Source organism: Ictidomys tridecemlineatus, chromosome 7, assembly GCF_052094955.1.
Source record: "Ictidomys tridecemlineatus isolate mIctTri1 chromosome 7, mIctTri1.hap1, whole genome shotgun sequence".
Taxonomy (NCBI): domain Eukaryota; kingdom Metazoa; phylum Chordata; class Mammalia; order Rodentia; family Sciuridae; genus Ictidomys; species Ictidomys tridecemlineatus.
The window spans coordinates 167,610,896-167,632,672 of NC_135483.1; the positions used below are offsets into that span (position 1 = coordinate 167,610,896).

Sequence of the window (21,777 nt, forward strand, 5' to 3'; positions counted from 1 at the left end):
TGAAGACATGTTCGCACAAAGACTTGAACACACAGGTTCATAGCTGCTTTCTTCATAACAGCCAAAGCTTGGAAACAACCCAGATCTTTTCCCCTTGGTGACTAAATAAACTAATTTTTGGAGAGAAGTCTAGTCAATGAACTACATTCTACAATTAAAAGGAATAAAGTGCATATATAGGCAACAATATGGATGGATCTCAGAATTTATGGTAATGAAAGAATCCCAACATAAATGCCTCATATTTTATCTAAATGAAATCTAGAAGACCATATTAGTGACATAGGGAGCTACATATAGTATGCCTATACTTCCATATCTATTGAATTAGAATCTCTGGAAATGGGACCAGGTATCAGAATTTTTTAAAGTTCCTCAGATTTTCAAGGCTGAACTGTCATAGGTTTGTCTTTGTTCTCGATTCACTGCCCATATAGGCCAAGAGGGGATAATGTTAAGAATCTCAGTTTAACTTGGGTAGAGATGGATATTTTCGTGCATTTTGTAACTGGCATAATGCAAGACTTATGAGAATATGTAAAATGGTCTTCCCATTTGTAAACTAGGAATGATAAGCCAGTATATTTTTGCTATTTATAAGACCCTATGCTATGAATTTGAGTTGATTACTTGATTTACTTAATAGTGCTTTGAGACTGTAAATAGTTGGAACTATTTAATCCTTACTTATAATTGAATAAAAAGTTTAGGAAGACTAATTATGTTCTATAAACTAAGTAATAAGAGTTGAGATTTGGGGGGTGGGGTTGTGACTCAGTGGTAAAGTGCTTGCCTAGCATGCATGAAGCACTGGGTTCCAACCCCAGCACCACATAAAAATAAACAAAGGTATTGTGTTCATCCACAACTAAATATATATATATATATATTATATAATATATATATATATACACACACACACACATATATATATATCCTGGAGTTCACACTCCTACGTTTGAGCTCTGGGATTTACCAGATCCAATTGTTATGCCACATACTAACTAGCATTAAATTCTTCCTGGCAAACTTCTACTATCCATTCCTTTTATCAGGCTTTCTGTTCTTGTAAATTGTCCTGTAATATTTGTCTTTACAAAACTGTCCCTTGTTCATTTTTGTATCCCTAAAAGTGGGCATGGGTGATATATTAATGCTTGTTGAAAATGAATAGTGTCATTAATTCTGAGGATTCTAGAAAGCTTCTCAGAGAACATTACATTTCTGATGTTGAGTATGAATTTCTCAGAGAATAAATAAAAGGCCTTCCTGGTAGAGGGACTCCTGTAGAGGGTGTGGCTATTTGGGGCTTGGTGAGTATTGCCCAGTACAGACAGACATATGTTGTTTGTAGGGGACAGGGAATAGGTGGGATATGCTCATAGGAAAGGAAGTTAAGTTGTAATTAGTTAGCAGGAAGTCTTAACACCATGCTGAGATAAAAGAATATTTTTCTTTTTAATTTTTTTTAAGTTGTAGACAGACAGAATGCCTTTATTTGTTCATTTTTATGCGGTGCTAAGGATCAAACCCAGTGCCTCACATATGCTAGGCAAGCGCTCTGTCACTGAGCTTCAGCACTAGCCCAAGAATGTTTTTCGTTTTTAAAAATTTTGATAGTAAAGGGAAATTGCGAAAAAATGTGTAAAGCAGGTTAGTGATAAGATCCCAATACTTAAATATTTTCCCTCTTTCCTTCTCCCTCTCTCCCTCTTTCTATCCTCCTTCTCCCCCACCCCCTTCCTTCTTGAGATACCTGATAATAGTGTAGAAGACATTGGAAAGGAGGAAAAGTTGGAATTGGGAATCTTTGAAAGCCAGAGATAAGGGCCTCAATGGAAGCAACAGTACTGAAAATCTTGTTCACATAAGTACAAGTGAAAGGATATTTTATCTGGCATTATCAGTTGATTTCTTTAGCTTCTTCATAGTTTTTGACCAGAAATCAAATGGTCTTCTGGGTTCAAGAATCATATTTTGCCAGGAATGTGGCACATGTCTGTAATCCTAGTGGCTCAAGAGGCTGAGGCAGGAGGATCTCAAGTTCAAAGCCAGCCTCAGCAATAGTGAGATGCTAAGCAACTCAGTGGGACCCTGTCTCTAAATAAAATATAAAATAGGGCTGAGAATGTGGCTCAGTGGTTGAGTGCCAATGAGTTCAATCTGTACTACCAAAAAAAAAAAAAACCCATATTTTATGTGTCAGCTATTCTATTAAGGCCTTATTTATTTATTTATTTATTTATTTATTTATTAAAAAAAGCAAAGATAGGGGATAGGAAAGGTAGCAGAATACAACAGTCACTAATATGCCATTATGTAAAAATGTGAGTATGTAACAGATGTGATTCTACAATCTGTATTTGGGGTAGAAATGGGAGTTCAAAACCCAATTGAGTCAAATGTATGAAAGATGATATATCATGAGCTCTGTAATGTTTTGAACAATCAATAAAAAAAAAAGCAAAGAAATGGGAGCTGTCTGGCTTCCAGAAGGATTGGGTTATTCAGTCAGTGAAATAATTCTCTTTTTTAATACCAGCATCAATATTTTTGAACAGTTCCTTTGACACCCACTTTAAGACTGTGTCACTAATGTGTGGGAGAGAACTTTTATGACTGACACTTGATAGAAGTGTTAGATCAGTTCTAGGAAGCAGTATTTATAGGAGTTGAAAATCTAGTCTCTATAATGCCATCTTTCACTTATCCTGCTTAGAAAATTTTTAGTTGTCCTGAGTAGTTCACATATTCCAGATTAAAGACTGGTTCACTGGCGAGGGCAGTGGCCTTGATGGAAAGAAGTGCTTGGGTTTTAGGTAGAATTAACATGACTTGGGTATGAAGGGGAAAGTGAGTGAGATAAAGGCAAGAATGACTCCTAGTTTCCTGGCTTTTGTAAAAACTCAAGCTAGTATAAGATCCAGAAGAAGACACTGTCATGAAATCATGCAGAAAATGTCAAGAAGAGGGACACAGATAATCTCATTGCAAACAGCACAGGAAGGTCAGTTAAGAAAAGAACTACAAGGACTGGCTAGCAGTACATGTCCTCCCTTGTGCTCGATGCTGAGGTGCAGCCATAGCTGGGCTTGGACCCCATGGCCAAGCAGCCCTGTGACACCCTGTTGCAGAGCAGAGCCCCTGGGCCTACAGGAGGAGAACTTGCAGGTCCAAGGAAGGTTATCTTCAGAGAAGGAAAGAAGTCAAAAGCATTTTAAAGAAAAACTCAGATTGGAGATGGGATTGGTCATGTTGGCCAGAAAGTATCCCCTGCAAGGAGTTCTTTTTTAAATACTTGAAGCACACAGCTGCTCTCAACATGAGAAGCATGTGTTTTATGAAGAAAGGGGGTACTTTCTCAGCAGAATTTCTGAAGATTTTTCTTCTGTCTCTGCTGCTTTCTCATCTATCTGCTTGCCATTGGATTGGGGATCTATATTGGAAGGCATCTGACGGCCTCCTACCAGCACTTTTTGATGAAGAATTGGATCTGACTTTGTTCACATACTGGGGATTTATATCTGAGCTTGACAGCTAACTGGAGAGATGGTAATCCTTGGGTAGCTGTACCACTTGCATTTATTTGTTCCATAAATGATGTATTCCCAATTTAGTAAAATAAAACAACAGATACTAATGAATACCTATGAAATCCATTAATAAGCATGTAAGACTGATTAATATATGCTCTGAAGAATTTGGTTGTAAATTTTCTTTGGATATTAAATGCAAATAGTATAAATAAATGAATAGTCATGATGTATGTATCATTTGATAATTATCTGTAACCTGGATTCAGTTAGAATACTTTATATTTGAATAAAAGATTGAATAACACTGGTAGAAAAATTACTAGTAGAAAAAAATTACTGCATTAAAGGATTTTGTCTAAAAGAAATATTGTGGCCTTATAATCACTCTGTTGTAGAGAATGTGTTTATTTGAAATGGATGCAGGTTGTCTATAAGGACTACTTAACTGTCTTATTAAGTAATAAATAGAAACCAGGTACAGCTACAAACTTCTTGGTACATGCATTAAACAGTGTTTTTGCAGTGCAAAGACTCTAGCCACTATCAGTTCTTTACCTCAGACATTCAGTTTTCTGTTGAAGGCATGTATTTGCTATTCCTTACTTTGTTGTTCTACTTCTTAGTTTGTGCTCAACTTTTGTGTGCTCTTAAAAACCAACTTTATTTTAAACAAATGTGTCTACTTTAAAAACCTGGAGATAGAAAAAAAAAAAGTTTGCCAAAGCATTTAGGTGGGGAGTGTGTATGAAGAAAAGTGATCTATGATCTCAAAATTAGAAGGTGGTTTTTTCAGTGGTTACCTTTTCTTTTTTTTTTTTTTAAAAAATATATATATTTAGTTGTAGTTGAATACAATACCTTTTATGTAGTTGAACACAATACCTTTATTTTATTTATTTTTATGTGGTGCTGAGGATCAAATCCAGAGCCTCACCCCATGCTAGGCAAGCACTCTACCACTGAGCCCCAGCCCCAGCCCCTTCTTCTTTTTTTTTTTTTAAAGAGATTCCTTTATTTTTTTTTTTAAATGGGCCTTTAGCCTTTATTTTGTTCATTTATTTATATGTGGTGCTGAGAATTGAACTCAATGCCAGGCAAGCACTTTACCACTGAGCCCCAGTCCCAGCTCCCAGTGGTTACCTTTGAGTGAACAGTTTGGTGGGGACAGAAGGAATGTGGCCACATTAACTAAGCACCATTAGTTATATAGAAACAGTATCAAAAAGGTTCTAAAATGTCTCTCAGTTTAGTTTACGGCATAAAGTAGAGACTTTTCACTTGTAGTGTCAGTGAACCTTCCGACAAGTTATATATAAATTCAAAAATTATGTTAAATAGGATTTTGCTGACTTAGGATAAACTTTTTCTTTTCCATGTAAATAATTTCAGTTTAAAATGTAACTTAATACAAAGAGTATCTTTAAAATGGATAAAGATTTTTGAGTAGCTTGCCACAAGTTCTGTGTACTTAATTGCTAGATATGGTTGCTAATGCTATTACAGTATTTGGTGGTCATTATTTTTAACTCATAAATAACATGTTCATTTAGCACTTTCTTATATTGTTGTTAATTTAGTATTACCTCAGTGTTTTCCAGTGCATATTTAAGTTACTGAGTAGTTGAATAATATAGAATGTAGATGCATTTAGAAGTGTCTAAAATGCAAAGCCTTGTATTCAGTGACAGAGGGATTCAGAGATGAATCTTTCCCTGCAGGAATTTGCAATATAGAGATATTTTGTTTGGATTACTGTTTCTTGTTTCACCTTTCATATTGTATGAGAGAAGACAGCTGACTTCTCTTACTAATCATTGACCATCATTGTGTAGCACCATCCTTCTTTGTTTATATTTAACTCTGCAGCATACTTCATATAAAATTATAACATTAACATTAAAAAAGAGCAGGGTGCAGTGATGCCTGTAATCCCAGTGGCTGGGTAGGCTGGGGTAAGAGGTAAATTCAAAGCTAGCCTCAGGGGGAAAAAAAAGGGCACCAACCAACTCAGTGAGATCCTGTCTCTAAATAAAATACAAAATAGGGTTGGGGATGTGTCTCAGTGGATGAGTGCCCTTAAACTCAGTCCCTGGTATCCCCTCAACCCCCCTCCTCAAATACTTAACCCATTTTGAATATCATCCCAGATGTGTAACACCTATAAAAACTTAAATATAATATATAACATATAATTATATAATATGAAATATAATTCTATAAGAAAGTAAATACATAATTATAATATTAATTAACATTAATACATATAAGTTCTAGATTATGAATTCCAACCTATTTTAACGTACCTGTGTCAGTTTTATTGAAATATTTGCAGAATTGAAAAGTTGGGACTTAATGTGTTAAGCTAAGAAGTTTTGCTTACTTATAGACTTCAAAATATTTTTATAGTGCCTTCAACTGAAATGCTAAATTTGAACAGCTATGTTTTGGAATTTAGAATATATTTTCACATTAACAGAAATGTTGGGAGAAGCAACGTGGACACCATTAGCTCTTCTGTGTTTCTTTCATAGCTATATATAGAAAACACATATTTAACGTTTTCTTAAAAGTTTTTTTTTCTCAAAAGTACTTCTTAAATTCCCATTGTGATTGTGATGCTAATACACATGCATAATGGAAAATATTTATTAGAATTTCCTCATGACTGCAAAAACTATTTTTCCAGGCTAAATAAAATCTAGACAGATTTTACATTTTTGAACATCAACATCAGTGTTTTGAATCTTGGTATATATGTTTAATACTTGCCTCCTTAGCTATTTTATTTTTTATTTTTTTAAAAAATTTAATTTGTTCTGATTATACATGACAGTAGAATGCATTTTGACACCATTAGTATAATCATACTTGTGTTATAGGGTAATAATGTCTGTTCCTTAGTTATTTTAAGTCTTTTGCACCAAATCAAATCTATTTTCCTTTTGATGAATAGCTTTATGAAGAAGTAAATGAAGTAAACTACTGGTGCTTATCTTTCCCTGGAGGGAAAATGAATTTTGGGTGCATGAACTGGGGATTTAACCCAAGGGTGCTTTACCACTGAGCTATTACCCCCAAACACTTTTATTTTATTTCAAGGTAGGGTCTTGCTAAATTTCTGAGGCTGGCCTTGAATTTGGAGTCATCCTGTCTCAGCCTTCCCAGTTGTTAGGATTATAGGCATGTGCCATTGTGCCAGCTGAAAATGAATATTTTTAAGCAGGCTTTAAAAAAAAAAGTTTTATTTATTTATCTATATTGTGTTACTGGGGATCAAGCTTAGGCCCTCACACATGCTAGCCAAACACTCTATCACTGAGCTACATCCCAACACCCCTCTCTTTGATGAAAAAAATAACCAGTTAACTTCAAAATTTTGATCACTTATTTTGATCCCCACCCCTTCATCTAACAGTTTAAAGATGTTAACACTATATCACTATAAATAGTGTCTGCAGTCATATTCAATGAATTTTATCTATTCCAGTTTCTACATTTTATTGAAGAAGATGGATGCACATAGAGCTTAATAACTTTACATTTCTACTATGTTGAAGTAGCCTTTTTATTCTCTTCTAATTAATTTTTTGGTGGGTTTGCACTTCTGTAAGCATGAAGAATATTTTTCCTTTTAAAAATGCTATAAGATATTGGGTTGACTGCCAATACTGAACAGTACTCCTATTCTTTTAATATAGTTAAACTTGTATCATGTAGTTTTACTTAACTGTGTGTAGGTGTTTGGTTATGTTTTGAGAAATACAGACTGAACTCTTCCAAGTCAGGCCCATGGAAATTATTTCTTGATGTCCTAAATATATCACAATAACAAAATATATTCACAGATTAAGGAAGCCATTTAATTTTTATTAAGGCAAGCCAGAAACATAAATTTTCTTTAACTGGGGCAAGTTGCATTATATCTAAAGTCCCTGTTTTGGTTTCTGTTGCTCATTTATTTATGTGAGGAATAAGGTTACATGAGAAAATAACAAAGTCAATACATATTTCTGAAAATGATGGAGAGTTCATTGAAGGTTTGGTATTAAAAAAAGGTAGAGGGGATGAAGAGGTTGGAACAAAAATTAAGTAGAGCTTCAAGTAGAGCTAAGTAAGTTTTAAGGTATCCCAATTTAACTAAACTGTTGATGTAGGTGTCATATTAGGAGACAGCTATTATCTGAGACAGTGGTTGAAAGGCCCAGTTACCAAGTGACAGCAATGAAAATCACAGGAGAACCTATAGGTACCTTGTTTCTGTTAGCACTTTAAAGACGAATATTCTGGATATATTAGTGACATAATGTAATTTTTTAAAAATTGTACATGGACATAATATCTTTGTTTATTTTTATGTGGTTCTGAGGATTAAATCCAGTGTCTTATACATGTGAGGCAAGCACTGTACCACTGAGCTACAGCCCCAGCCCCCTGTAGTAAATGTTTTTAATGAATATATAGACAGTATACATAGATTCCTATTATTCATGCATTTGACTTGTGAGACTCCAGTCACTATTTTACTCCATGAATCGGCCTGACTTCAGAAAGGAAACAAAATTGATATTCCCTTAGTTTGTCTTGGTGTCTTACTTGATTCTTGTATCAGATTGCATTAGTATCATTTTAATGCTTTTTTAAAAACGTAATATGTATCTCAGACAAACACAAATGAATAGCCATTTTGCATGATAAGATTCTCTCTTCAATAAGGTACTTTTGTATAGACTGTTAAAGAATAAGGTTTGACTATCTGTGTTGGATTTTTTTTGGTTTTGCTTTTTGCCATTTGTCCTCATTATATAACTTTTCTAGAAAATTAGATTCCATTGCATAGGACTGTTTATTACATAGAAAACTATAAATTTTGGTATATGCTTGGGTAGAAAGTCACCATGTTTGCTTATTTGGCTCTTTCTAGGAATAGTATTCTCTTTTATATCGTGTTTTTTTTTTCTCTCCTAGTTGTGGCAATTTATGATTATACAAAAGACAAAGAAGATGAGCTGTCCTTTCAGGAAGGAGCCATTATTTATGTCATCAAGAAGAATGACGATGGTTGGTATGAGGGAGTTATGAATGGAGTGACTGGGCTCTTTCCTGGGAATTATGTTGAGTCTATCATGCATTATTCTGAGTAAAGCTCAGCAGGGCTGTGCTTCCCTCACAGAAATAGTCAGGTCTTCCAGATTATCCGGAGGCCCTGGAGATTTCCCTCCAGTGAAATAGAATGAAGGATACAAATGATAAAAACTACTTTTTTTTTTTTTTTAGTTCATCCCCCAGTATTAAAACAAAAACAAAAAACCAAGACAAGTCTGAAAAAATGGATCTTTCTATACACATCATTTATACTATGCTGAGCTGTCTGGATTGAAATAAAGTGACCATTTCTGAATAAATCGAAAGTCAGATTAAGACTGGTTCAGGAAAAAATCTGTGATCTTTCTCAGGAATACTGTACACCCTTGGGGTTTCCTTCCTGCAGAATCTGTGGCATTGGATGTTCATCATTGCCTGTGCTAAGGGGTTAACCCATGGCCCAGTGGGTACCCTCACATTCTTCCACTTGTATAAAGAGGAGAGAATATTTAAATACCACAATTAACTATTTTTACAATTGTTTCAGATGGCTTTTTTCCTCTATAATACTGTAAATTCTGCATTCTCTCAGCACTTGAGTGTACTAGATGACTTAATGCTGAACTCAGTTGCATCTGATCATGTTTGTTTGTAGACTATAATGATGATGAAATGTGAAAGTCTCCATACATTTTGAGGGTGGTTAACGATTCCCAGTTTTAGTGTGCTGCTGCATGAGACTGCATTCCTGCTGATGGCCAGTGTGCCCTGATGTGAAATGTAGTAGAGGGGGGTCATAAACCGAGTTTGGTGTGTGAAGTTAGACCTGTAGGTTCCTAAGGCTCTGATGGAACTGCCCTGTACAAACAGGGATCATGAACCCTCACCTTAGGTGCTGTTTCAAGGAGTAGGATTGTGGAGGTTAGACCAACTATTACTTATTCCTTCTTTGCAACTTAGAAAAAAAAATTTTTTTTTCAGTGTGTGTGTGAGTGTGTGTTTTTGAAGAGAATAGCAGTTGGGAGTAGAATAAAAGGCTGCTACTATGCTCTCTGAACATTACTAATGGCCACTGTTAGCTTCTGTTTTCATTTTCTCACTAAGCTCTAGAAAAGGTAAATCCTCACCTGATTTTATGTCATTGGACTCTGAAGTAGCTCTTAGTAAGAATTTGAACCTTCTATTTCAGACTAAGAATATAGTGGAACAAGATTAATAAGCCAAAATACTGATTCAGTCACACTGATAAACATCAGTACAACTTCAAGAGAAACTAATAAATGTTTTCTCCTATCTTCAATCATCACTTTTGTAATCAGCATCAGAAATAGTTTAAAAACCCAGAAGGGATACTGCTCAGTAGGTGAATACTGTGATGGGATGAACCAGTTTATAGTCAGGCCCAAAGCCGCCATTATGGGTTCTTCTTAGTCCACTGACTTGGCCAGAATAGAGCTTTGCTGGATAACTTCCAGCAAAGTTGGGTGAAAAGGGAGAGGCAATAGTTGCATGTATTTCAAATGTAGGGAACGAACATGATGGGTACTACCGATATAAAAACTTGGTTGAAAAATGAACAAGTATAATAATGTGTGAGGAAATACTGATGGCATAGGTGGAAGTTAATATTCCACCTGTAAGTCTGTTATCTGAGCATATAACTTCACCGTTTAACTGAGACCCATTTACAGTGTTTCCTTACCAAGATTTTGTTTTAAAGTTAGTATTTTTTAAAAAAATCACATCTTAGCTATTTTGATTTTAGATTTTCCCCAATACTTTGGACTTAGCTTTATTATCTTGCCTCTCATACACATTCCACTTTGTGGTTTTGTGAGGTCATCCTAACATGTCTTACTCCGTTTTCCTTCATGGTGTAATGGCCCTGAATGTCCTACTATCCTATGGACCCAAGCAAAACTCTATATTTGGATAGGTCAAACTCTTCTTAGTACTGGTGCATAAATAGGAAAACCTTTGAAATTAGTTGTTCTAATTATCACTTAAAGTAGTTTTTGGCTGAGAAGTTTAGTGGATTAATAAGGCAGAGTGTGTTTTGAAATTCAACAAACAGTTCCCATAAGCTCACCACTACTAGAGATACAAAGGCAACTACAGAAAGCAGAACTGGTGGAGTCAGAGGGATGTAGATGGTCTGCTCCTGCTGGTTGGGGAGTTCAGAAGACACTGGTGAAATCCTATATTAAGATCTGCAGTGGGGGGAAATTCATGGTTAGCTGATTTATTTTTTCTATCATTTAGTACTTGTGTGTGTGACTTTTTGTTTTATAAACAATACTTGTTGGATTTTTTTGCATATTAAAGTTTTGTAGTTTCAAATTCTAGTTTGTCTTGATACAATGAAATAATGAGCCAGGCCTACAGTAATTGGAGACTTTTAATGTATGTAATATTACATAGATTGCATGCTATTAATAGTCTATAAGGGTAGTATTTCCTGTTTTATTGTAAGTTTCCCCATCTATCTTTTTTATAAACTCAAAGGTGGTTGTTACTAGGAATTTCAGATGAATTCATGAAATCTTCGTATGCTGCAAAGATGTATTGCTATTATAGCAAAGATGACCCAAGTCTGAAACTTGCTCACCAATAAGCAACCATTTTATCAGGATAGCAGGAATCTAATATGATGGTCTTCCCTCCAGATTTTCTTGATTGTGTGGCCACTCCCCTTTTTCCCTTCAAGAAGAGGACTGAATAGTTGGGTTTAAAAAAATTTTTTTTTTGGTATTAATATTTGAAAGTCCACAAGGACATATGAGTGATCATAAACATTTTTACTTTTGACTTTGTGGCTAAGACAATAAATTGGAAACAGAAAATAGTGCCAGTTTTTAAAAATCTAGTCCTGGGAGATTCATTAGCCTGCTGTGTGTTTGGAATAAGTATAAACCTTTTTTCTCATTCAGTATTTCCCATCTTTTGGCTACTTCTGTCTTCCTCAGAGGTACCTGCTGTTCCCACATTGGGGCTGGTAAGGGATGGCTAATTTTGCTATGTTCTTAAATCACTGGGTGTGACATTTTTCATCCCCTCTTTTCTTTCCTTCCATTGCTGTTTACTATCCAGCTAGAGAGAATGTTTTATGCATCTTTACAGTGATTATCTGTAAATATAGCTGTGCTCCTTTGCATTTGATTTTGACTAAAGGTGATAAAGGTTTTTCTGTTTGGGAGGCATCAAAAATGATGGTAGTTTGCTTTTATCTTTTCTCATTTTCTTTTAGCAGGTCCGTTCTTTTACCTTTTATTACCTTTTCTCCTCTTGGAGAGAGCATGGCAAGTCCTGAAGGCCACCTTTACCTCTGAAAAGGGTTGGAGGAGTTGGCATGTGACTGCCAGGCATTTGGAAAGAATGGGGATCTGTTCACTTCTGAACTTTGGCCAGAAACTCCTGATTGGTGTTAAGGTGGTAATTCTCTCACATACTTTACTTTAGAATCACAGAATTTTAGAGCTAGATGAGCTTTTAAAATTTTTGGTTCAGTCTCATTTGACTAATGAGGTTATTAGATTCTTTGTTTCAGATTTGAGTTCCTGACTCAATGCCCAGTACTCTTTCCACTGGACCACAACTGTCTTAATTAAATGTGCTGTATTTTTCTTTAACAATTAAGAATTCTACTTGATGTTTTCAGGAATATACTTGAAAATATATGCCATGTTTTGGTAAATAACCATCAGAGTATTCAGACTGTTTAAAGGAGTATTATTAAGTGCAACCTTAGTGAAAAAAAAAAATTACCCCTTCTAAAACTACACCCAGTATAAACACTCTTTTCCATAAGGTGTATGTAGCAAAACACATTATATTAGTTCAACACTGGCAGGAGCACAGCACAGCAAAACAGCCTTATTTAAGAGAGCCTTATAAAAGTTATTAAATGGAAGCATTGAGCTCATACCTTTAAGTTTACTTTATGCTGATCTTTGTTTCATTGAGGATCTCTATTTAAAAATTACAAGTGAAATGACAGGGCCTAGCTGTGTATAAATGATCCTTGCTAAATATCTTAAGGTTTTTTGTAATAAAAACACAACAAAAAGCTTATTTTCACATTAAAATGAAACCTCTTTTGCAATTTCAGAATTCTATGGAAAAGCAGTTTTTATCATATTTTGTGTCCATGTACCTTTTTTCTTAACAAAATGATTTACAAAAAGAATGTAAACAATTTGTGATCTGGCCAGTTGTACTTTTTAGCTCCCAGAGAGTTGGTAGTGTTAAGTAAAAACCATTCAGGAAATTTGAGGGAGCAGTCTGTTGCCAGTAATTGTTCCGTGTGTGTGCCATTAAACCACCTCCAGGTGACTGGGGCTACATTCACTTTTTAATTTTTTAATTGTATTTGGAATTAATTATTGCTGTGTACTAAGAATTTGACCTAAATAAAATCACAAAGTATATTCAGATGTCTTGTGAAATTATTTATGTAAATCATTTTCTTCTTTTGAAGGTGGTATCTAAGTGTTGAGGACCTTGCTGTTGTTCTGATCAAAGGAGTTACTTTTTTATTACCAGTCTTAGACATCAGGTATTTGAAATACTGAATCTTACACAAGTTTGAGCTTTCCAAAGCATATTTCCAAGACAGCTGCTCAAGATATGAACTGTTTTCCCCCAGAATACATCTAAATTCTGCTACTATAAAATTCTTTCAAACACAGGGTTGACTGAAAATTGCAGATTGGTCATAGGTGTGATGGCAGTTAGCCAAGATCCCAGATAACCAGATTGACTAGAATTTTCTAGTGATGTATTTGAGAAACAGTGGGCACAAAGTTTGTTTCTAAGATACCCAAGAATGCTTGAATTTTTCCTGCCTTGAAGGCCATCTCCCTTTTTTTCATTCTTTATCTTTTGAAAGTCATTAAGTAACAATGGAAGAATGTGAAGAACTGGAATACCCAACCAATGCATTTACATTTCAAAGGAGTTTTTTCAATAAAAGTTTCTCTTGATTCTCAGGACATTTTCTGCATGTGAACAACTTTGTCTCAAAAGATGTTCAGTATCCAGTCTTTTGTTAATTATCCTATTACTTGACTCCTCTGGATTACCTGGAATTAACTTTTGGTTAAACTGCTATGAATCTGGGCACTGGGTGGGGGTGGATGCTGTTTGTTTCATGTCTTGTCACCCTCTGTCCCTTGTACAATGAATGCTTCTTCCTTCCACAACCAGTATGATGGTGGTGAACGAAGGGGGAGGTCTTCAATTGTTTTTATTTTTGTCCTAGTTTGGTAAATGATAGTGACATGTAAACATGTATACATTTCCGTATACCTCAGTGTGGCAGTCCAACACATCATTGTGATTCCAAAGTTTTGGAAAAAACATTCCTTTGTGTATTAGTTACACCTAGTTGTACTTTATTTAAAGAAAAAAAGTTTAAGTTATTGGTTAATTACTACTAGCGCATTCATAGCCAAAGCTCCCTCAGTCTATTGATATAAATTATTAAATTGAACATATCAAACTTAATTCACCTTCACACTTAATTTGTTCTTACTATACAGCTTGTTTTGGGGGTTCCTTGACATTAAAACCCAAACCAGATTCTTAATGGTGGCGATCCACAAACACTCAAAGTCCCCGTGTTTACATGTTTTTTTTTTTATATATATATACTTACATACTTTTTTTTTTTAATTAAGGACTGGGTAAGCTGACGTGATGCAAACATGTAACTGGAAAAACAAATTTACACTGACTGTATGACTACTGTCCTAAACCATTACAATAGTTTACTGACAATAACTGGTAAGAGTAATTTGGAAAATAACTTAATCCAGTAGAACAAAAACATCCTCAGTAGTACTGAATATACCTCTTATATATTTTATATATATATATATATATATATATAGTTTTGCACAATCAGGGAGCAAGGCACATAATGAAATGAGAGCATACATTTATGCAGAAGAAAATCTCAACAAAGCTAAAAGAAACATCTTTGTTAACTTCATCTTTACCGAGTTGTGCATAATCCTCTGAATAATGTCCTCTAACCAGTACTTTATAATGTAGTTCCTTTTGTCATTTTTTTTCATGCTCTAAAAAAGTATATTTCTACAATGTACCTATGGCAAAGCTCACACTGCCTAAAGTCAGCGTAAGTCTTAACTCTTCTTTAAAGAAACAGGAGGGGAGGGAGCAATCCCAGTTAAATATATGTGCAATTTGCCTTCAGAACAGTAAACAATGTTTTTACAACACTTAGCACAAGCTAATGATATTTTACCTTAAACATACATCTCTAAGAATTATTCACTGGTGGCTGATAACAAAATTAAGCAGAATCATTTGAAACATTCCAGTTGATGCTTATTTTCTAGGAGGGATTATTTACAAATAAAAAAAAAGGAGATGGGGAATCATGAAAAAAACAGCAGTTTTTGGCATTAGGTTATAATAAATTTAACAAGCAATGGATAGTTTCCAAAACATAGAGCCCTCCCCCAAGTACTGCAGACATGTTTTACTGCCTAAGAGGAGGCTGAGGCCCTAACAATCATGTGCGCTTGGTGTTAATAGCCACCTGGTGACCAATATGCTTCTGAACTTGGCCATCTTTTACTTATGTAGTGTTCATCATCATCCTAACTCAATTCATTTCTTCAAACTTCTTTGGTAGAAAGCAGCCAGTCCTAGATAGATAAAGCCATCTCTTGTGAAACTGTCACTTTTTTCCATTTTTGCCAAAACTAGGGTTACCTTCCTTGGCTTTCATTAGCACCTCAAAGCTTGCTTCCTGGGTTTTTGTTTTAAATGCTATTCCTCCCAAAGAGTTCAAGGCACTGGGGATCAATTACAGTAAATAGTTTTCTGAATGATTTATTCAAACAAGGAAAGAGCAAACCCATCATTTTTCCTGTTCAAGTATTTATCAGGTATTTTGCTTATTTTTAATTGAACAAGTTTATTCTTCTGCTGTATTTCAGATTTCTTTTACAAATAGATCTTTTAAGAACCATAACAACTGAGCACTTTTTTATTTTTTAGCTTTCGAATGGTAAAGGTGTAGAAATGTTCTTTTGGGGCTTAAAAGCAACAAGATAGTTGAATATTTAATTAGTTGAATATTTAATTCTGTTCTACTTGCTTTTATTTCTCTTTGGATCAAATGTCAACTTTGTGAGGTCACATATTCCTATCAATCAGGTTAGGGATACATGCTTTATAAAATGGTGTAAAGCTGTATTTGCAATCTACAGGGACTTTTTTAAAAAGAATTTTTCTCATGAGATATACAGCCATTTTTACTGAGAGCGAGTCAACACACCTGTAATCACGGGTATACAGATTCAGTTGGTCTAAATTTAAATAAAATCTGCAGGTTACATGAGTTAAAATGTTAGTTCTGAGAGCACATGAAAACATTTGGTAATGTACAAAAACAGCAATAGGTTTCTTGTTTAAAAATTACCTTGTGTTTTGTAACATAAAACTTGTTTTGGGTTGAAGAACAGAGGTAACAAAGGGTTCTGTTGGATGGATAACCAAAATCAAACCAATCCACACCATAACCTCAAACATTTTACAAGCTAATTTATAACCTTATATCCTTGACATAGCTATTAGCAGCAGTCTTCTAGAATAGCAGCTTTTGAAACTTCAATTGGGTATACAGTTTCTATTAATCTTGGTCTCAGAACTGTCACCTTACTGGAATTAAACCTCTCAATTTTGACTTTCTTGATGAACTTCATGGTAAACATGTACATGGTAAACATGTACAGACAAGGGACCCAAGATACTGCACAGCCCTTTGCAAGATAGGCTGTTCATGGGCAGGAGCACCTTGATTTTAGAGGACTGTAAAACACCATCATGTTTACAATATTTGCTTGAAATTTTCTGATGAAAATATTCATTTCTATAGCTTAAGATTTAGAAATCTAATTTTAAAATGTCTCGAATTTTAAAAGTCTGGTTTGCAGTTAAGTGGGTATCTAGAAACAATAAACTTATCTATTAGATATGAGAATTACAGCAGTTAAGGGGGGGGTATATAAATCTAGGTTTTTGAGTAGTAAAAGCCAAGCTGATAAAATTCAATACAGAATAGTCTAATGTTTATATTCCAACCTATGAACCTGAAGTAAGTTGTTTAATTAAATGAGCAAGGTTCTATTGTCCTTCAGAGTTGGTGCCAAAACTTTTAAACAGAGTGATCCAATTCCGAAACTGTCTATAGCAAAAGTTAAGGATGTCTCAATTAAGGAAATCACTGGCTCTAATAGGCACCTGTTTGCACCTCCCCCAGGAGCAGGTAGAGCTTGCCTGCATTGGCTCTTAATACAGGCAAGTCAGCCAGCCATGGCCTTCATTGGCCTGAAGAAAGCCATGTAGGGATGGAGCTGCAGAGCAGAAGGCAGTGGAAGAAGGCACAGTCCTAGCATCATCTGGCAGTAGGTGTTTTACATGAACACACCAGAGAAAAGAGCTACAAAACTAGAGTAGTCTCAGGGGAATAAAACCTGAACCTCCCTTGGTCCCTAACATCATCCCAACAAAAACCATGTTAAAGAAAACTAGGGAGTAAAATACTAGAAAAATAAAGTGTTAGAGGTCTTTTGATTCAGTTGTATGACATGTAAAATTTTTTTCTTTGCTACTTCCATCTTGGTAGTAATGTACAGGAAAAGCCTGTAGTTAGTCGGCTGGCCGGCCAGCCAGCCAGCGGGCTAGGGATAGAGATGGCATGGTCGCTGCTCTGGCCCTGATCTCTTCTTGCCATCACCAGTGCTCAATGATGTCTGCTCTTCAAAGAAAACAGACCAACAGCAGTGGTTTAGGATGGCTGTTATAGGATGGAAATAAGAAATTACACAATGAATAAACAAAGACTGTTTTAGAGCTCAAATCATGGGTGAAAGAAGATTGGAGGTACATTATTTTCCCCTCAAAATTGAAGTTGTCCATCTACCTTCCTTAAAAACAAAACCCTCAGGATGAAAACTTAGACAACTGGATTCATAGTTTTAATAGCTCCATTACCCTACAAATGTGGGTGATCCTTAGAATATAAAGCAGCAGTAGAAGACTGGGAAATTACTTCGCTGGAGTCTCAGTGGAGCTTGGCAATCAGTACTCAAAAGTAACCCAAATTGTGCGTGCTTACAATAACAGTGCAGATGAAGGTCACTTCATAAGTATGTCAAGCACACAAAACTTCTGAATAATTTGAAAGATCAAAAAATATATTTTAAAGAAGAAAGACTTTTAAGAAATGCACAATGGTTTGTATTCTTACTGCTCCATAACCACGTGAATATATTGAACAATATCCTGGAGATGTGGCAATGGAGAGGTGCCAGCTACTCTATTATGATGCAGTTCTTTCTTGGAGGGTTACAGTGATACCTTCACATACAGTGTAACTTTAGTTTCACTTTGCCTCAATTCCCCAACATCACTTTCTCCTTGTGGGGCACTGCCAAAAGATTTCTGTAGTTTTCACTGGTAATCCTCCCAACAGGCATAGACTTTCATTACAAGATGTATTCATTTATAATTGCTGGGCTGGCCAGTTTTTATTCTGTTTAAAAGCAGCTCTAAGATTGCATTTTATTCCTAACAGTCAATTTATCATCAAAAACTAACGGGACAGTACATATTTCTCTCATGTACCAAGGAAAAATGTACAGAGAGTATACAGAAGGATAGTGTGAAGCATATAGAAGTATAGTGTATCATCCCCAGAGCAATGATTCCATGTTATACCGAACTGCACATACATGATATGTAATGTCACTGTACTACTTCATCAGAACACCTGGTAACCTGAACAGTCTCTACAACCAGGACCAGCTATAGATGTCACTTATCAAAAACCTCATTTATTTTCTTTCCCTCCACAACAGTTCCCTATCTAAAGGATTCTCTTTTGTATTATATATTACAACCCATATATAACACTTGTAGAGGGCCCAGTTTTGTTCTCTTTTCTCACCTCACCTAGAAAGCAATACATTAAAAAGATGGGTGTTTCAGAAGTGATTTTGTTTTTTTGTAATGATGCACCATATCGAGCACAGGATGTATATATTTCATATACCACTTGGCTACAGATACTGACATCTACCTATAAAGCACACACTTAAAAAGGTTAACTGGTGATCCAAAGACATACTGGGAAAGTGCATTACAGAGAGATTGTGCTAGACATTTTCACAATAAATCAAAGCAAGGATCATGAAGTCAAGTTGACAAAGCTTCAGAAAAATACTCAAAACTACCCAGCACTGTAGCATTAAAAAGTATCCATGTATTGTAGGCAAAGAGCTTACCTGTGAGAGAACACGTCCTAGATGTTGAGTGGAATTACTGCAGGAGTACTACAACTAGAATGATTTGGTTACACCATGGATTTACTTTCTATGCACAACCACATAGACAATATCTGTGAAAATTTCCCCCTGATGAACTATTTACCTGTTCTATGAAGCTAAAAGATTTTCCTGATTTAAAGTGCCCCTTAATGTGTAATAGTGAAGTGTCAGTCAAGCAGCTGTAACTTCAACTGGGGAAAAAACAAACACAAAAGCCCTGTAGATAATATCACACATTCTGGTTGTTTTCTCAAACTGAGAAAGAGCACATTATACATCTATTCCTTAATTATATAATACACAACATGCACAAATAGGCTGCACATGGACAGACACTTATAAAATACCTTCTAAATGAGCAATTAGAAGTTTTGGTCCAATCCACATGATAGACAAAAAGAAATTATAAGAGACAGAACACTATCTCCTTCCATGCCTCTTCCATCCAAAATGCATGAACTTCATTTTCAGAGTGGGAGAGGAAAGGAATAAATAGAACCATTCTTGGTTTTCTCTTTCTATACACATACACATACATATATATACACACACACTTCTGTATAGCTATGTGTGTACATGCACACGTACACACACATACAGCTGAACACTACCTGAATAACATCATCATCATACCAGGAGGCTCTGAGCACCTGAATTCACAGAGGATCAGGTGAGCTGATTGTAGAACTGATTACAGATAGCATGAAATATGTAAAGTCCTGTGGTGGCTACCAGTCTCTCGAGAGCTTAGTGTTCTGGTCTCTTTTGGGGGGTGCAGGAGGGGGACCTCTGCGCAATGTTGCATAGCCTGAGATATGACTGCCTCCATAACTGGCCTTCTGTTGATCAGAGAGCAGTTCAGGGGGTGGTGGGGGCAATGCCATATCATCCATGGTGGCTGTGGGTTCTGCTCTGGACATGCGAGAGGATGACAGCGAGCCATGCCGAGTAATGGATTTCCGTTGCAGTGTCCTGTTGAGGTCGGCCAGGAATCCAGGCTGGACGCTAAGGCTGGATTTGGGAGAGGTGGGCACTTGTGGCACAACTGTGGCCATTGTTGGCTGCTCAGAGATCTCTGCTTGAGTGAGGCGGGTACTGTCGTTCCGTTTGGGTCGTGTAGGTGGAGGGGCCTTCTTCACTGAGGCTTTAGACCATGGCTGTGGTTGAGGATTAACAACTGCCACTTTTGGAGAGGTGTTTCCAGAGAATACTGCTGGGATCTCGATGGGGGGCGGAGGAAGCTCAATTTCAGGTGGAGGGGGTGGAAAATCAGAATCAGATGGAGGAGAAGGAAATTCCACTACAGAGTCCTTTGCACGCCCACTCAGAAGAGAGGGTTTTGACGACACACACCCTTGTTGGAGAACATTGGGAAGACTAACTCCAGAAAGATGTAGTTTTCCAGGTTTGGGGGGTGCTGCAGGAGGGAGTGGGGTCTCCTTGATGGGAGACCCTGATTCTGTTGGTGGTGCAAACTTGCTGACTAGACTGTCTACGGAGGGTCTCTTAGGCTCAGGGTGCTCTGCACAAGTGCTGGATTTAATGCTGGAGTTGCGCTGTGGGGTAGGGGGTGGTTTCTTTCCCCCAGGGCTGGACATCTTACTGGGCTTTTTGCCTGGAGATCCACCTTTGTCAGGGGTAGGAGAAGCTGTGGGTGGCACTGGTGGTGGGGCTGGGGCCGGGGCTGGTGGAGGTGGTGGTGGTGGTGGGGGCGGAGGTGGTGGAGGAAACACCAGGCTGCTTTCAGGAGGGGGAGGAGGAAAATCAGGAGAAGGAGCAGGGATGGAGCTGGGCTGCCACTTGGGTTTTGCTTTCACAGCAGGAGGGGACTGTGGAGTGAGGTTTGCTGGAATAGGCTTTAAGGGCTGAGATTCCACAGGGGGAGGTGTTGGAGGGGGTGGGAACTGGCTGGCCATCTGCTTCACCAAGGAGGGCACTGGAGACAGTGGTGGGGGAGGGGGCTTTGCACAGAAGCTCTGCTGCTTGGGCAGTGTGGGTGGGGGAACTGGAGCTGGAGTTGGAGCTGGAATGGGAGCTGACACAGAGGGCGGAACGTGAGAAATAGGGAACACTGCCTGCTTTTTTGCTGGGGGAATTGGAGGAGCAGGGGTAGGTGGTGCAGCTTGTGTCATAACTGGGGGCACAGTCTTGGCGCTGGCTGGTGCTGGAATGGTCACGATGGGCTTAGGGGGCGCTTGAGGAGGGAGGACTGCAGGGATGGGAGGAGCTGGTGGGGGTGTGAGAGGAGCCACCTGAGTAACATGCTGAACTTGATGAATCTTCAGTGGAGGAGGAGGAGGGTTGAACTGTGGAAGGGATGGGGCACATGGTGCTGGCTTTAGCTGGGCCATAGCTGAACCAGGGGTCGGGGGTGGAGGAGGGGGCGGGGGTGGTGGAACAACTCCACTTGGGGGCACCAGGATCTGAGGCTTCACTGACTGTGAGGCTAAGGGCAGAGACTGCATCACAGGGGGCGGTGGGGGCTTAAACAGGGGCCCTGAATGCTGAGCTGCATTCTGCAGCCTGGTGATTGTGCTGTACTTGACAAACATTGTGGCAGAGGAGCCTGCAGATGGGGCAGACTGGCTAGGGAGTGGAGGAGGGGGTGGAGGAGGAGGTGGCGGTGGAGGAGGAGGGGGAGGAGGGGGAGGAGGCAGAGGAGGTGAAGGCTGTGAAGCAGTGTAGGGAGTGACTATTTTGGTTTGTGGGGATAAAGGGGGCATAAGTGAAGTGTAAGGCCGATTCACAGATTCCATTCTGGCCTAAAAGGAGTATAAAAAGGGAGGTGGGAGAGAGAA

At 37.4% G+C, this 21,777-nt stretch overlaps 2 protein-coding genes across 46 annotated transcripts in view; one reads left to right on the top strand and one right to left on the bottom strand.

Moving 5' to 3' along the window:
* The window catches only part of Abi2 (abl interactor 2), a 196,664-nt gene that overhangs the window by 163,241 nt on the left and 11,646 nt on the right, over positions 1-21,777 (top strand). For 31 of the 39 annotated variants that reach the window (XM_040294753.2, XM_040294739.2, XM_040294743.2 and 28 more), the window contains one exon: positions 8,502-8,808. In XM_040294753.2, the coding sequence (XP_040150687.1) occupies positions 8,502-8,677 (176 nt within the window). In that variant the 3' untranslated portion in view covers positions 8,678-8,808. The other 8 variants (XM_040294769.2, XM_040294771.2, XM_040294773.2 and 5 more) reach the window with 2 other exon arrangements.
* Raph1 (Ras association (RalGDS/AF-6) and pleckstrin homology domains 1) overlaps positions 7,383-21,777 on the bottom strand; it is a 100,506-nt gene continuing 86,111 nt past the window's right edge. For all 7 annotated transcript variants that reach the window (XM_005335082.5, XM_040294736.2, XM_021733102.3 and 4 more), the window contains one exon: positions 7,383-21,741. In XM_005335082.5, coding sequence (XP_005335139.2) covers positions 19,708-21,741 — 2,034 coding nt within the window. In that variant the 3' untranslated portion in view covers positions 7,383-19,707. The remainder of the gene's footprint in view (positions 21,742-21,777) is intronic.